Source organism: Anguilla rostrata, chromosome 1 (genome assembly GCF_018555375.3).
Source record: "Anguilla rostrata isolate EN2019 chromosome 1, ASM1855537v3, whole genome shotgun sequence".
Taxonomy (NCBI): Eukaryota; Metazoa; Chordata; class Actinopteri; order Anguilliformes; family Anguillidae; genus Anguilla; species Anguilla rostrata.
Window position 1 is genome coordinate 45,786,008 of NC_057933.1, and position 17,787 is coordinate 45,803,794.

At 39.3% G+C, this 17,787-nt stretch overlaps 1 protein-coding gene across 2 annotated transcripts in view; it reads left to right on the top strand.

Annotated features, from left to right (window-relative positions):
* The window catches only part of oxr1a (oxidation resistance 1a), a 176,910-nt gene that overhangs the window by 10,648 nt on the left and 148,475 nt on the right, over nt 1–17,787 (top strand). For both annotated transcript variants that reach the window (XM_064338057.1, XM_064338078.1), the window contains exon 2: nt 14,876–14,966. In XM_064338057.1, coding sequence (XP_064194127.1) covers nt 14,950–14,966 — 17 coding nt within the window. In that variant the 5' untranslated portion in view covers nt 14,876–14,949. The remainder of the gene's footprint in view (nt 1–14,875; nt 14,967–17,787) is intronic.

The following is a 17,787-nucleotide window of genomic DNA, read 5'->3' on the forward strand; positions in this document are numbered from 1 at the left end:
TTTTTTTTTTTATCTAATAGAAGTATGACCCATTTCCTTCTAAACTGCTGGAATCCATAGCCAATTAAAAAAATAAGATGATATTTCATTGTGGTGCTGAGGTCCCACCTATTTTATATCTTTGATATTTTATAATCCACAGTCTCTAAATTTAACCTTCCCATCAGCACTGTAAAATGTTTGACAATACTTTCTAAATTACCTTGTGTCAATTTAAATGTATGGTTCTATCTAATTTCACGGTGGATAAATTTATCTATCAGATGTCATATATGGAAAAAGTGACAGTTTCATTATAATAAACTTTATTCATATAGCACCTGTCACACAAAAATGCAGCTCAAAATGGTGTACAATATAGCACTAAAGAAAAACACTAATACGAGGCAATGCTCAAAATAAATAAATAAAATAAAATAAAAAACAATTAAAATTATTCAAAAAATAATTTCTTAAATGAAAGAAAGCAGTCTTGGTCACTGTGCCTCTGCCTTCAAACTTAGGCCTGAATCTAAAATGACTGACAGATTTCTAACTACTGATTCTGTCCATAGCTCCAGACTGCCCAGCCTAGTAGAAAGTAGATTTCTTTTTGATTTGATTACTAAATGTATCCCAGGCTTGTCCTCATTCAGTTTCAGCAAATTCCTGGCCGTCCACTCATTGATGGTAGACAAGCCGGCACTGAGTGCACTCGGGTCATTTGGCTCCACAGATATATACATCTGTGTGCTATCTGTACACAACTGATGCAAACTAGCATTTATTATTACCCAGATATCACACAGAGTTATTCCTCTTCTCGGCAATAATCCTAGAAAAGTGGGCTTACCTTTCTGTGTGTACAGCCTTATTGTAGATTGCAGTATGCTTCTTCAGAATATTGTAATGGGTCTGTAATTTAGTATGTCTCCCATCCCTGTTCAGATTTTTGACAGGACCATTTTACCATGGCATACTTTGGCTGCGACACCTTTTTAAAAAGGATTTCTCTGGAGCCACAATATCTAGATTATTTCTTAGTCTGCTATTAAAATTGTCAACCAGATCATACTGGATTGCTTGTGGTGGACATAGATGGAGAACTCATCAGATAACCGAACCTAGAAGCTGATGAGGCATCCAAAACACTTTTCTTATTCTCTGTGGTATTTATTTGCTTGTAACACTGCATCAAAACAATACAGAAATGGTCAGAGGCGGTGACATTAAGAACCAATACTAATCCCCTATAGAGCACTGAATCCAGCATATGGCCACGGTTATCGAGAGATGTATGATGTAGCCTAATTGAGTTATATGAGTGGTAGCAGCTATGACCTGGCATCTTTCTGCTAAGTGCAGAGTAAAGCTTTTCAGCATGAGGTTTTGGCAGTTTTGTTTGGATGCCCTCCAAATGGATCATTACTGCTTCAGTACAGCGCGGCACGCTTGTAAAAATCATGTCCGTTGGGGGCGATTTCATTCCAATAAAGTGAATATTATGTGGAGCAGAATGCATTTAAATGAATGGAATGAGCAAATTGTGTCGGGAAAGTCTGTTGGCAAATGAAATGTTTATTAACATTATCTCGGTGAACAAAGCCATGCTTGTTTGTAACACATCCTTTTACAAATTACATTAATTACAGGATCATACAGTGAAACAATCTTGTATCAGTTTTTAAATTTTTTTTAGGAATGATAATTTATATGGCACAAACTGCAATGCAGTTCTGCATCTGATTTTAGGATAAATGCGTAGGCCAGATGGTGGAAATTGTTCACTCAAGCGGAACCTAACATTGGATCATCATTGTTTTTAAGAATGAATATTATGCTGCTACATTTACAAATTATTCCAGTTGTTTGGCAAAGAAAACACTGTTGACTGAACTTTTGAAACATAAATTAATGTTATCACGTCATTTTGTCATTTGTCTGTAATTGCATAATGATGTAACAATGTAATAAAATGTCTTTCACCTAATTTATTGTGCTGAAAAGAAAAGGAAAACTGATTACTATTACTATGTGGCATTAATACATTGTGCATTGAATTAATATGTGGGGTTTTATCAGAGCCAAAAATAGTTCTTAGAATTGGAGTGCTTCATTATTATGTGAAGTGTTTCAACTGCAATATGGTTGTTTCTGTTGTATGGATTTTTATTATATAAATGCTTTATTTGCTTTAAATATGTTTTTAAAAAACATGATTTTGTCTAACAGTAATTTGTATTGTAAGCTAGAAACTCAACAATGGTGTCTTATCTTCCATGTTACTGTAAATGGATATAGTACAGTACTGTAACTGCATTAAATGTAATGTAATAATGGCAGAGTTAATGAAGTAATCCTTTTTCCCATTTTATCTTAATCTACCACATTCATTTACCTATTTGCAAATTGGTTTACAGTTTAGCATTTTGCAGCATTAGGCTGATGTAGTTTTAGACTATCACAGAAGTCATGTGAATATTTACATTTCTTATTTTTCAGTTTGTCTTATTTGCTTTGGGCCATTTGAAAGGTAATAGTAATGTATAGACCACAAACAATGATAAAAATGTCAGTACACAGATATTGCATGGCCTTGGTGTGAGACAGTGTTTCTTGAATAAATAGATCCCTTGTGTCTGACTGAACATTAGGAGGGAAGGTTTTTTTCCCATTTAAATAGAAGACTGTCTTATTTCCACTTCCTGTACTGTGTTATTCTTACGTCCTGCTGTTTGATTTTTTCTCCCACCAGTTCGATGGAACTTCACTGAAATGCCATCGCTGACAGTCCATACTGTAGAATGTTCAGAAACCCTTGCATCTCTTGACAGCATTTCTCTAAACCCCTTGGTCAAAGCAGAGACCTAAATTATTCATTAAAGGCAACTGTGTCTTGAGTTGACAGCCCTGGGACAATACGTGATTGATATTATACTGTGTTACTGAAACTAGGCCGAATTTGTTTAAACTGATGTGGACTCATTTAAAATATTTAAATAGGACCCCTCGTGCGGTTAAATATGCACGCTTGAACCACGTTTATGTACTGTCCTAAAATACCCATTGTATAAGTAGTAAAGGATTGTTTTTTATTTTTATAAGTGCCTTGGCATGTTATTACGCGACAAGACCAATAGTTGACATGTCCACCTATTTTTAAGCGAGTTTAGATTGATTTAAATGATCTGTCCACTGTATGAGTTAATTGTGCCCTTTGCTTCCTGGGTGATGCTATGGAGTTACCATTGGCGAACAGTTGAACTCCAATACATCACAGTTCATGGTTATATGGCCTAAATCCTTTGCAGAATTTTGATTTTATGGAAAGATAATGTATCCTGGTACAAATAGTAACTAGAACTGGATTTGCAATAGCTCAATGCAGTGACATATCCTCATATTGATTGTGGATCCTGGCAGCCGCCCCCTTGGGGGATGGCCACAGCATCTTGAGGGGAAGGAGCGTCTCAGAGGCTGTATAGCGCCTCCCCAGGCCGATCTGGGACCTGCCATCTTTGTGCACCGGTTGTCCGGTCATCCGGTGCAGTCACTCCAGCAACTCTGCCGGCTAACTCCGGGTTGGAAGACAACATTTGGGAGGAGAGTGTGTGCTTGTCTGCACTCCAGAAATAAAGGAGGCTGTTGCATCCATGAAATGCAATGAGGCCTACAAATATGAGAGTCCATTACAAAAAGAAAAAAAAAACAGCAAAAAATGGTACCCATCTTGTGTGCCCTCTTCGAATCTTCTTTGGCTGCAATAAATGACATTAGATGCTTTCCTCCCAAAATGGAGAATACTCCTTTAGGGCAGCTCTTGTATTTTCAATTTGTTACTGTGGTTTTCTTTTTGTCAACTGTCCTTGCTTTTCAAAATCATTTCATCATGTTCCACTTTGTAATGTCTGATCATATTTGTTGGCCTGTCCTGTCGCTGCGATGTCCGCTGGCAATGTGGGGGAACAAAGATGGACGCTAGTTTCCGTTAAATCACCTGCTGCCAGACTTTGCTTTTTACTCCACAGCCCACCAACTGCGCTGCGCTGCGCTGCCACTGAGCTGGAAGACTGCAGTTCTCTCACGGGTAAACCTGGCAGAAGCTGGCAGACTGTCTTGATGAGATGGGGAACAATCCCACCGAATAAAAAAGAAATAAAAATGATCATCAGTTTTTGGCCTTTAGCTCAAAGTTTTGGGTATTGTAATTTGATTAAAGACCATGTTGAAATTATTTAATGTAACTCTATACCCAGTCTACATTAAGCTTTTTTTTTTGTATATTTGTGAAGTTCTGACATTTGTTTCAATTTGAGTTGAAATTGTGTTCATGCTGTCACATTTACTGACATGACTGACCAATAGACTGGCTGGCTGGCCAGCTTGATTTGAGCTTGCTCTCGATAGCATTGTTTTTTTTCCTGCTTGATAATGAATGTATTCATGTTTCATTATTTTTCAGTCTCAACTCAGGTCAATTAAATTCTTCATCAGAATACAATCTGACCATAATTTGTGGACGCTGTTCTCTGTTGACTAACTTTACTTCCATTATAACATCTATCATTATAGCATCTGTCCTTCTTGTTGGTTTCCTCCATCATGGGTAGAGGCAAGGTCATATGTTTGTAGCACCATTTATGATATTAATCTTTGATTCTCTGAATTCTCCATTCTCCACCTATTACATTAAGGGTTGAAGCAAAATAATAGTTTTCAATGGTTTACACTTATCCAGAGCGACTTACACCGCTTTTTTCCATAGCATTAATTACCTTGCTCAAGGGTACAATGGCAGTGTCCTACCAGGGAATTGAACCTGTGATCTCTAGGTTACACAACCAACTCCTTACCCATTATACTACACTGCCACCCACAGTACTACTTACAACTACTACCATTTCTTTGTCTTCCTTGTTGTAGTCTTCGTCATGTTTGCCATCTTGTTCATTGTCATCTTTGTATTTGATTCAGACTATTTGCATTGCCATTTCCCACACTATCTTGGCCTATGCCCCCTCTCCCCCGTAACAAAAGGCAGCACATTTGTGACATTCCCCCATACACACAGACATGCACTTACCTGAGAATTATTTTAAGTGTAAAGAAATGGAACCAGTGGAAAAAAACAGTGCTCCAGTGGTGCCCAAACGAATCACAATCTTGCAATGCTTTTATTCAGAAATACCTCTCTGGCTAGTCTGTGGCTTACATTTTGTTTTTAGACTGTCTAATGCAGCTCCACCTTCTACACTGTGGGTGAGATGTTGGTGAGTCCTTTTCATATATCCTGCTTTGATGGCATTTTTATTCCAGTTAAAAATGCATTACATTTTCTGAAGCTAATTGACAAGAATTGGCCTACTGTCATGAGTCTTTCTACTGTGGTTTTGCACAGGTACAATATAAACATATGATGGTGGCTGGGATCAAATGAGACATTGTCATTGTCACGTTTTAAACTCATTTTCATTGAAAGTTATTGTCATGATTAATGTGGGGATAAATTTAGTGCCAACCTGTCCCTGCCTCCTCCGCAAATCTGTGGCCCTCCTGTAAGTGGGGTCTGCCCAGGGAAACACTGGCATGTGGTATATACAAATGTTCACACAACAGAAATTATTAGTAGCAAGGCCCAGCATATGAAATGAATTTTATTGGTAGCTGACTGCGTAAAGCCCTTGGAAAGCCCTTAATTTACCCGTCTGCTTCCCTCACATTAGCCAGAGTTTCAGTCGAGAGCTAAAAGTGTCTCGTTACCGCGCAGTACATAAACTAGTTTATCGATCTCTGTTTACTGGAAGAACATCACATGAGAGACTGTGCATGATCTATAATATTGGTCAAAGTACCAGTTCATTTTATTACTGTGAGGGTTGAGAGGTATTTCATGTGCTTCAGGGCAGCATCGCTGTATTCTGTGCATAAAACGTGAAACACGGTAGCTCATTTAGCCCATTTAGAGCAGTCTCCATTCGCCGTTAATCTTGATACGGATTAAGTGTTTATAGATCATGCGAGAGCAAATAATGGCTTGGCATTACTTGTCCACAGACAGCTTTGGCTGCTTGAATACCTCCTTCCTTAACTCCCCAGTGACATTGGATTCTGCTACGGAGACAAATTTCCAACTTGCCACCAGTTATTCCTGCATCAGCAAGTTGTCACTACCTGACATCTTGTTTTTCATTTTGCGTGTATTGGAGAATTAAAAATGAGGAACATATTTGGAATTTGGAATCACTGCAGGATAAACTGCAAAATGATGTGTGTCTGTGTGTGTGTGTGTGTGTGTGTGTAATGAATAGGGCTGAATGTAGGCAGTCATGTTTCTGTAATACCAAATGCAGTGATTAATACGTATTCTTTTTACATGCCACTTTTTATACTTTTTATAAGTATTAGAAGTGATTTACAGCATGAAAAACAGGGAAATACATAGTAAATGGCATATATATATATATATATATATATATATATACACACACACACACACACAGAGTACTTTAAACCAGTAGCGTAATCCTCAATCGTACTTCTGTTATTTTTAAAATCCCCTTTCAACATAAAAGCTCCAGCAAATAGACCTTGAGCATTCTTCAGTGAAGACCCTGTTGCATTACTTTAATTGCAATTGATTCATGGTTGCCATGTTGTTGCCATATTATTGAAGCACCCAATAAGTTGACAACAAATGACCAAACTTTCTAGGCAAGAAGGGGCAGTTTATCTATTCGAAGATTAACCTTAAAGAAACTTTGCAGTAATGGTTGGTGACATGCCTGTGGGTTTTTTTTCTTTTCATATCCATAAGCTTAAGAAAAATTTCAATGTAAGACTTCAACAGAACCAATAGGTAAGGGCTGGCAGTCTCAGGTGGATAATGGGCAGGATCAATTGGGGACATGAGCAGAGAGACACAATAGTCCCTGTCTAACCAATGTCCAAGAAAATGTTTTTTTTCCTGAAAGCTCCCTGTCATTTTACTTTAAGCAATCGGTAAGCTAAATCCAATTTATGTCGAATCTTTTTTTGAAGGAAAAAAAAAACACTTGAACAAGCAGCCATGCTTGTATTTAATTTGCAGGATTATGTATACTTTTGCGTTTCCTGTTAACGGGGCCGTTGAACCGCAGATGGCGGAACTGTTCACAGTCACGCATGCCAAGAGGGTGGGTGACGCTGCAGAGCGAGCTAGGCGACCCTCGTAAACCACTGCACGGGGCTGGCTTCGCCAGAATTTATTCATCCGTGGTAACACTCTCCATTCGCAACTCGCGAGACTCCCGAACGCCACCAGGGGCTACACTACAATCCGTTAAAAGGCCGATTGCTAATTTTGCTGGTCTGTGCAGAGACAGTTAAGCTGAAACACAAGGCTGGGTTAATGAATCTCAGCAGGGACCCCCTTACCCCCAGTACAGAACATCCTTTTGTTTTATTCTGCTAAAAATGATCTCTACCACCACCACCAATACGCAAGACAGCCATAAGTTGCCTAGCGTTTTTATTAAATGGTGCTTGTATCACTCCACTGTGACACACATCTTGTTTTCATGTTGGATCATATTGCCATTTTTGCTGCAGAGGTATACTAGAAATCCTTTATTGTAGCAGTGTGGGTGGTTTACAGTAGTCTGCCTTTCTTTTTTATAAGTTTTGATTTCCCATTTTTCCATCTGGGTGAGACATACTGTAATTGTCAGTTCCTCTAAAGTTTGCTCCTTTGAGGAATCAATAGGGCGCAGACAAGCATCCGTGTCCTCCAAAGCCATCACTTTCTCCCCCCTCTCGGACAACCCCCTGCTGCGTCACTGCATCAGAGGGCTGCACATTTGGCATAGTGGGTTTTCAGGCGCCCGTTTCACCAGAAGGGCGGTGAAAGTGGACCTGCTGACCAAAACCCTCCGTCCCTGGCCTCTGCTGACTCTGCTCACCCAAGAGGACTCCAGGTCACAGCTGGCACTGGCACGGACAGGATTATAGTTCCAGATCGTGGTGCGGGTAACTAAGAACAAGTGGCTTAGCTGGACTTCCTAATCGGGCTCTGTTTTGTGCTGTCTGCTGACATCCACACTGCGGTGAAAATTCTGCTTTCATCATTTATGACTATTCTGGTAAAGCCCATATAAGGTGATTGTGAGGTAACAAATGGAATGACTTTTACAAATGGTCCAAAACTAGACGGATCAACTAGGCTCCTTTGATCCTTTCCTTTGGGCCTGGTCTCTTGGTCACTCGACAGTATTCAGTGTTATATTGGCTTACCTAAGAGAGTATTTTTAACTGCTAATGGTTTTTTGATATCCTGAGTCCGTGGAGATGGTTCTATAAAAATATTTGCTATATAATCACTTTCAAGGTTTGCCGCAAAGATGAGTCACGTTTTCCAGAAAGGGTTGGGGGGGTTATTTTGTCTGAGAATGTTCATTTCCACTCTGTATATTTTCCCCGTTAGATTGCCTGCACAGCTTCCTTTGTGAAATGACATATTGTAAAAAGAACAATTTTTCCCCAAACAGGTGCAGTGGTGGTTATGATTAAGTTTTCAAATGTACATTTTATTCACTCTCCTACACATCAGTCCTACTTTCATAAACATAGAAGTCAGTGATAAACTGTCATCTATAAATGTCAATTCAAATGCTATCTGAAATTGCAGTGTGTTCTGTTTTTGCAGAAAGAGATGAGCAACAGCATTGAGCATGTGGTTCTTTTGTATTGTTGCATATTGTTGTGCTGTGTTATTACACTGATGTAGCCTGTGACTATTTACCCAAACAATATTTTGTTAGATTTCATAGAGTTTCATAATAGCTGTTGTAGCAGAACCAGGGGTGTGGGGTTTCCACGTCACCAAGTTGAATAACCAAAACACACAAACAAAGTAAAATTAAACAAGGACAGTTTATTGGGGTAAACTCACAAAGGGGGAAAAAGGGGAAAATCAGGCAATCAGCCCAGTTCCACAATCCTTATCCGTAATCTGTGTCTGTATTCCAAAATTTAATCCAAAACCGGGTTCTCAGACAAATGATTCGATGCACAAGCGGGATAGTCAGGCAGTCCAGGTCACAACGGTAATTCGCACGATAACTCTCCCAACTCTTACTCTCTCTAATCAAACGCATTTCCCTCACGGTACTTTGCCCCTTCCTCATGTTTCGGCTCTCCCTTTATCCCCGAGCCCTGAGTGCATAATGAACCGCAGGTGCGTCTGATTATTGCAGGAAGTCCTTATATGGTTCGGGGGTGGAGCCAACGTGCTGCCAGGTATCTTCCCTCCACTACCAATCCCCACGCCTCTCCCAGCTATCTGTCACACTATCTTGAATTTGCTATTTTGCTAGTTAACTGTATTTCAAAACAGAACCAAGATTGGTCCCCTTCAGTGTTGTTTTGCCATCATTCATTCATTGATTCATTCTGTCCATCCATCCGTCCTCTCCGCTCTATTCCAATCCAGTCAGAAATATGTTCTCTCTTGCCTTCTCTCGGTACGGTAAACTGCACTCACACAAGGGCCAAGTTGCCATTAAGTTGCATTAAGAACTGGTGGTGGGGGAATCTGTCTAGTTCACTCATTTCCCACTGATTGTTGTAATGTGGAGAGAGGATGCAACAAAACTGTTTAGTTTTTTACTGCTTAAAAATAAATTCATCTGACTAGCCATTCTGAGGATGAGGTTGAATATTTTAACCCCCCCACCTGCGTATCAAAGACAACAGGAAGTAATGACACAGTATAAATTAAGAAATATGAATCTCAGAGGTACAGGCTGGCCAGTCAAAAGCACATAGTACAAACCTTGAAGAATGTGTGATTGCATAATTGATACTGCAGCATAATTAGTAGCAAGGATACTTCAGATAACATAGCCTATTTCGGAAAGTAAATGCAGCCTACACTAAGAAATAAAAGTTGCTTGTTGCTGTGGTTTTGGTGGACAGATGCGTGGGCTGTGGATTGGTTACTTTCCTCTCACCTCCCCATGCACAGTGGCACCATACCAGCATACCAGGCCAGCAAGCCAAGCCTGAAGCTGTCTTTTACATCTGGATCTTTGTTTAACTGCTGACAACTACTCTGAATGGCATGTGCTACAGCAAACACTGTTGGTGTTATAGCTTGTCAGATTGAATCCCTATCATGTTCATATGTGGAATTGTGGCTAAAGAGGGTGTTTTCCACATCGACTAATGTAGCTTATGTGTTGACACAGGGATGGACCTCCTTTAATGCTGTAGTATCAGTGCCATGTGTGTAACCAAACAAATTTATATATTCTGTTTACAAGACTCAATAACTGACAAAGAATTCCAAAGATGACCCCTTGGGTATGCCAAGCCAAAATGGCCATTAGCATCCTAAAACGTCCCAGACAGATCTAACTGGTGAGTGTTTAATTTCACGTTCTGTTTATATTTTTATCCCTAAATTCTGTGGATAGTAAAGGTAGGGAGAATGAATTCAAGATATAATGAATGGATGGTTTTGATGACATAGATAAGGGGTGGGCAATATGTTAAAAAAAAAAAATTCTTCCAGATGTTTGGATATTACATAATCAACATAAACATCAACATAAAATGATGATTAATAACACAGACACATTTTTACATGCTTGTTTTAAAAACTCATAAATTTGATTATGTTTTTCTAATGTTTCTCTCTACATGAGAAGCCCTTGACTTTCATAACTAACATTAGCATTAGCTTAATTGGCATTGACATTTCTTCTTAATTTGGAAACATTGAGGCACATGATTTCAACGGTGTGTGTACACACAAATATGGGTGAATTATTCATTTATAGCCGTGAATTTATGTTAATCGCTGATGATATGAAACCACATTTCATGGTTACACAGAATTTTTTAGGATTGTCCTCATACCTCACAAATCCATGCTATGCCAAACTATGTACTACACAGCTATGTTCCTAGCTATACTGCAGGTCTACTTTGAGGTAGTGATGAAATCTTTTGAATTTGGTCGAATGTCATGACAGTCAATTGATGCTTTTCAAAGCAGGAAACACAGTTAGCTGTAATACCCAGTGTAACTTTTCAGCAAATTTTCAGACAATCTCCATGATTTTCCTGAAAAGCTGTATCATGGCTGGGAAAAAAAATGTTCCCACCCCTAGTCCCAGACTAAATAAAATGGACTCAGCCATGGTTTGGTTAGAGTAAATCACATGCTGCTGTTGGAGGTCTCTGTCCTGCATTATCTGTTGTTTAAAGAGACTGCTCTTCCCAAGCCACCACGCCATTCTCTTTGTCTGCGGTCCATTTAGCAAAGGACCTGAGGTCAGCGGCACACCGGCTCCTCCCTGTCACTAGACAGAGAATCCTTGGATAGCAGTGGGCATGCGGTCGGGGGGCTTATGGTCTGATAGATTCAGTTTACTTATACGGGTCCCTCTGCTTTGTCGCTTGTAATGCCCGGAAAGGTCAGGGCATGGCCTGTCACTTCTCATCACAAGTTTCATTAAGAGGACAAAGGAAACAGGGTTTAATGAGGAGAGTGGGTCACGATCAACTCGACCTAGATATTACAATCGGCGTTAACCGATAAAAAGGGTTGATTTAATGATGGCTGCTGGCAACAATCATACGCCACATCCCCTCACCCAAAACGGATTAAGGGAGAAGAATAGAGTGTAGCCATGGCAGATTTAGAAATGGGATGTGCGCGTAGGATGCATCATTGTACAATATGAGTGTAGTCAATTAAGCTTTGATGGAAGATTTTAAGAAGGCTCATTCGAAAGCATACACAGGGAAAGCCTTTTGCCGTGGTGGGCTGATGTATTGCGTTTTTGTGAGAGTGCACAGTTTCAGCAGGCTGTCATGTTAGTCTTACATGGTATTACCATGTTCCCTCCATTTCCATGAGAATACATGCATGTGCAGATGTTTTTCAAAAGTTACATTTATGGTTGACACATTTATAATGCATATGTAAGGCAATATATCTTATGGGCCTCTCATTGCGACCATCTGCTGAAGCTTGAGGGAAACTGAGTAGTCTCAGGTAACTGAGACTACTCAGGAGATGCATCCTTTGCCTTAATTTCAAGTCTACACAGAGAAACACAGAGAGATGTGCATAAACACTAAAACACTATACCAGACCTTGGCCCTTCGCCAGATGAGATTTTATTTAGCTGCAGCAGAGTGCCAGTTGCTGGAGTTTCAAATTTAATGAGATTTTAAGAGCAGACCCAATGCACCCCTCCCCCAGCACCACCACCATCTCTAAACCAGACAGTTTAAATTGGGACAGCGTTCATGATGGCATTTTCCAGACAACCAGATATGACCCTAACATCATCTCCTCTCCCAACATCAATTTCAGAAGCTGAGGGGGGGGGATTTAAATTCAGTGACTTTAGTAAGTATAACTTATTACCACTGTGCTTCCCACCCTCAGGAGAAGAACTTGTATAACCTTTTTTGGATAGGTTAGTAAAGATATTTTTTAGACCTAGATAAATTCTAGTAATATCCCCAGGGTTAATGTCTTAACCTTAATGTGGAATATTAATATGACTTTGAAACTAGACAAAATACCTTACAGGCTTTGATGCTAAATTAACCTTTTTAAATACATATGTACCCAGCTAATATACAGTACCAACCTCACTGTCATTATATTTCGAATATCATAATAGTTTCAAATTTTGGAAAATAAACTCTGAAATTCTTTATGTGTCAACATTTCTCTGTTCAAGAATCTGTAATTAGAGGTCATCTTATCAGTACAATTTAAGTGCAGTTTTTAAAATGAGGAATGCTTTCTTCCATGATACTTTATCCTCTGTTTTGAATGTTCCTTTCTTCACAAGTCTTCATTCCAAGATGTAGGCCACGTGCGTGTGTGGAGCAGTAGGGGGCTACAGTGAGCCACAGCTAGCCTAGTTTATGATAAAAGTGAGTCAGGTGGCTTATTATACAATGTATAATTGCAATAAACGAGCATTCACAAAGATCATTGGATGCAGTTCCATTTTTCAGTATATATGCAAACATCTGAATATTTTTCACGCTGCTAAGACTGTTGTTCCTGCTGCTGTTAGATTAGCTGCTCCCCATGTCCCGGTTACCCAACATTGAATTGGAATTTTACACTGGCATTTACACAGCTGGATATTTCCAAAAGTGGTCAGATGCCTGTAGAAGGGTATTGAGTCAGCGTCTTACTTGCTCAGACCTGAAATATTCCGTTCCTGTACGGTGACTTAATAAAACATTAGACCGCAGTAATAGCCCTGTCTGCCTAATATCCCCCGATTTCAGTTCATGTTAAGTTTAATGGGTCATTCTGTTTTATTATGATTTGATGGAAACCTAATTTTGGTTTATGCTGCCATTTTGTTTATGTCGCATCAGAGGGAATGAAGCTAGTTTGTCTTTCGGTGTGGCATTGTGAGGCATTGTGAGTTCTTTGAGGAGTGAGGGAGAGGGGGAAGAGGAAGAAGGTGAGCGGCAGGTTCATCTAATCACCCAGCTCTCGTCTGCTCCTCATTACTGTACGTGCGCATAGTTGTGAGCTAGGCCTACTGAAAGCTGCATTAATTATTGAATCTCCTCCTCTTCTTTGGTAACCTTTTCGTGAAAGAGCAGTTGGCTCACAACAGGCAGCATTACCTACTGCACAGTAGGCACTTTGGAAATGCAAATCTGTATGGACGAGTAGAGACTGTATAATGTCTTGCTGATAATTGTCAGAACATTCCTGGTGTGGACATTATGCGTGTAAAGGAAACTGTAAATATAGAAATTGCATAGTTTGGTATTTAATTTCATTGTACTTTTTCTAGTTCAACACTTTATCTGTATTTCATTCTAGTCCTACATTGGCCAGTAACCTTGAGGGCAATTCAACCTAAGCATTTTTCTTATTTTCCAATTAGAGCTCTTTCACATTTACCCTTAAAGCGTATATTTTGGAGTGCAGACAGTATGTAATATGACCCTATACACAAAATTATGTATATAATGTTGTTACCTCTACAAAGTACGATGCCAAGTCAAATATAAGGCTTTTCTGTCATTTCTCAACCACATTTAATATCTTTTGGAAATGATTCACCAATTGTGTTTTTCCATCCACAGCAGCTTAAGAGGTTGATACAGCAAAATGAATAAAATTGAAATGTTTTACCTTTTAGTTTATAATTCTAGGATCTTGTAAAGATGGGGTTATTGAACTGTTATTGTTACGTCCATTATATTTTTGACAGGTATTTCAAATGTGATTATATAAAATTATAATATATTATTATATATATTATATTATACTGTCTACACAAAACTAACTTTCACTGAGGTGATATGTGATCTATAATTTGTGTCTTTTTCCACATTGTAACTTTTTTTTTATCACTGTGGAGGGTACCATTACAGTTGTTTCATAAAAAAGGACGATCTTGCTCGCCAGAATCACAGTAAAATAGCCAAGCTTATGTGGTATAGGCCTACTTTCTGCTTACCAAAAACTTTCTACCTAGCTGGGTGTATATGATCCAGTTCAGGTATAGTTCCTTGGCCTGAATTTCTGCCTCACCAGCATTTTTCGCCCATGTCTATACTTTATACTCACTTTCTGATGTGATTATACTGACATTTGGACTGCATTGTTCAGGGAAATACCCCTCGAACACCCAGTTTGGGGCAAAGGCAGCTTTTATGACCAATAGACTGACTAATACAATACCCGTGATAACCAATTAAGAAGCACTTAAAAACATTGCTCCAGAGCTTGAAGAGCATTAAATGTGGTCCCTGACACTTCGTACGGACATGCTGCCCTGACATCACTAGGATGCTGTCACAACATTGAAAAGCTCACCGTGTATCAATCTTCTGTCCCCTTGCCCATTCTTAGGTGGACTCCCTCCCCAGAAGACCTGCCATTTCATCTCATTACGAGCAGTCATTTGAAAAGGGGATTCTGCCAAGATGTTCAGCACCAAAAGGTCAGTGTTCTTGCAGCTATCTGTTGTGTCTCTGTGCTTTGTAAATATTGTCACACCTCTCCGCCAACGATGTCTGATTTCTAAAGACGTTTACCGACTGAGCATTCTGCTGTTGTCTCTGTTAGTTTCATTATGCATTTGTTTTTGAAGTTTTTTTGTGTGTGGGGGGTTGTCACTTGTCTTTATTTGTGGGGTATTTTTGTTTCGAATAGGGATGGGGCCATTTACTTGAGTAAGCAAGTACTCGCTGGCAAATTCTTCAGCATTTTGAAAAAAATGTAATCAGAAAAATCTTTTGCCATAGTTACGAGTCAAAGTGTGTATAGCCTGTGTGTTGTGCTGGTTTTTAATCCTTTTATTAAGCAAAAATCTTAAAATTGAATTATCTGTGAAGTAAAGTTCAAATGAATGGTCATTGCTCAAACACAAATAGCCAGAAGAACAGTGACCCACATCTTCAAGTCTTTGTGTGAACAGTTGCTTAAGCCTCTAAAAGTGTAGTCTGCACTTCTCAGACCACTTTTTTTCCAATTGCAAGCATTTTGATTAAAGGTAATTGGGAGGTTCTGTTTTGTAATTGTCTGTGTTCATATTCTCCCGAATGTAATGAAATGCCGCTGCGTGGAGAATCGTGAATCTCATTTGATTCAGTCCGAGTAAGCGCTTGTGGGAGCTCACACATTTGCACGTGCACATGCATGTGAGTACAAGCAGCTTACTGCCTCTGTCATTTGACACAAGCCTGTAGGGGCTTTGTGTTCATACGCATTTATAATGTTGACACTCAATTCCCTCGAGTTCTTGATATGTTAGTTTTAATTCAGCCCAGAAATGGTTCAAGTACACCTTGCAGGTACTATATGCAGTGTTTTACCGCAAACAAGAAATTGTGTTTAGGATCCTGTCCCTCAGTGGAGGGACTCATTATTAAAATCCTGAAGTACAGAAAAACCATATCCAAATACATTTATACATATAGCGGCTGAACAAAACAGCATCCAGTGTACAGCGCATAAACCCCCCACAAATCACTCAGTGCTAGCTGTCCCTCATGTATCTAGATGTACATAAATCATCCTTCCTCAGCAAGCTTTCAGGAAAATAAAGCTCTCCACAGATCCGTCTTTGCCCCTGGAATCCTCTAAATACCCCAGACAGAGGACAGTGTGGTTCTGAAATGAGCTCCTTGCCTCTGGTACAGGTGGAGACCTCCGACCTAAAATAAGATGGGTCTTGATCAGGTTTTGTGGCAGCTGCTGGCTAGCACTTGGAAAAATTAAGATGATTTATTACAATGGTTTCATCCCTGTCGACATTTACAGTGACCAGTTTAGCATCCTCTGGATATTTAGAATTATAAAATTCATCAGAATCGTAAATGATTTCTTGCCATATTATTGTAGTGCTACAATTAAGTGGTGTATGGTGGTGTTCAAAGGTGCAAATTAAAAGATAACAATTCAAGAAAGCCATGTAATTATAACCTATATATTAATTTTTAACACGACATACCATCCAAAATAAAATAAAATGTGGCAAAATGTGTAAACAGCCAAACATCAATGTAGCCATGTGCCAATAATGTGTCCCACAAAATAATAATTTTTTAGAAGACTGTTGGTTTTTTATTATTGTTGTAATAATACATGTATATCATTCTGAACTTTATCATTTGCTAAAAGCTTCTTTTAGTTTGCTCAGGAGTACATTCATTAAAATTTTAACTGGCCAGCCACTACACTGTAATGTAATGTCAGTAGCTCTGCTATTAGTCATAAATAATTTCCTTATTGTTTTAGCTTCCTGTTATCTACTGACAAAATCTGATTGGAAGAAGCCAATCGTTTGCTAATGAGAGAGTGCAAAATGTCTCGAGCAGTTACTATCACTGGTCCCAATACTGACCATGAATTAAACAAAACGGCTGCTGGATGGCTCATTTGCTTAAGGCTGTATTGCATAGATGAGCTTCATGGCCTTAGATTGAATACTGACCATGCCAGTTCCAGCTGTGCCCGGTAGCTCCATAGGGTACTATGGATTGCTGGTTGCGTTGCCCAAGATATAGGAGGGTTCAGTTGATTGGTGATGAACATGGACCCTTATCTCGCGACCCCTGATGGTTGATCTGGTGGCCATGGACTGCATGCTAAAGCTATTGTGAAAGATCTTCTGTAATCTGCGGTATGAAAAAGAAGCAGCTGGCAACACCGCATGTTTCGGAGGAGAACCATGAATGTCTGCACTCTCCCGAATTGGCGGTGGGGTTCGCCCATGTACACAACTGTGGTCACAGACAATTGGCTATTCCAGGTTCGGGTGGGAATTGTATATGCTCAGTCCCATGTTGGGTGCCAAATTTATTTTTAAAATAAAAATGAAAAAAGGAACCCATTTTGGATTGCAATATTTCTGCTTTTTGTAAATGCATGGTTTGCCTGTCTTTTCAAGAAAGTGTTCCGACACTGGCAGCTCCATAGATGGAGGAATCACTTTGGTGTGCGAACACTTTGCATCCGAGCAATTGTGTAACACCTCTTTCCACAGTGAAATGGGTTATTTCAGGTACACTTTCTTCTGGGCCTTCATTATGTGAGCTGTTAAGTAAGAAAGCTGTTGAGCCTTTCAGAAACCAAGAAAAAGCTTTTGGAAGAGTTATGGATGCTGGAGCTAAAACTAACCAAGAAGGGATAATGAAGTTGGCTTAGTTGCTAACTTAACAGGCAATTGTGAGTTTATCCATGTTGTGTTTAATTAGGCACTGCAGCAAAGTGGATACTTTTTTTCAAAGCTATTTGGGTTATTTGTGGAAAGTACTCAA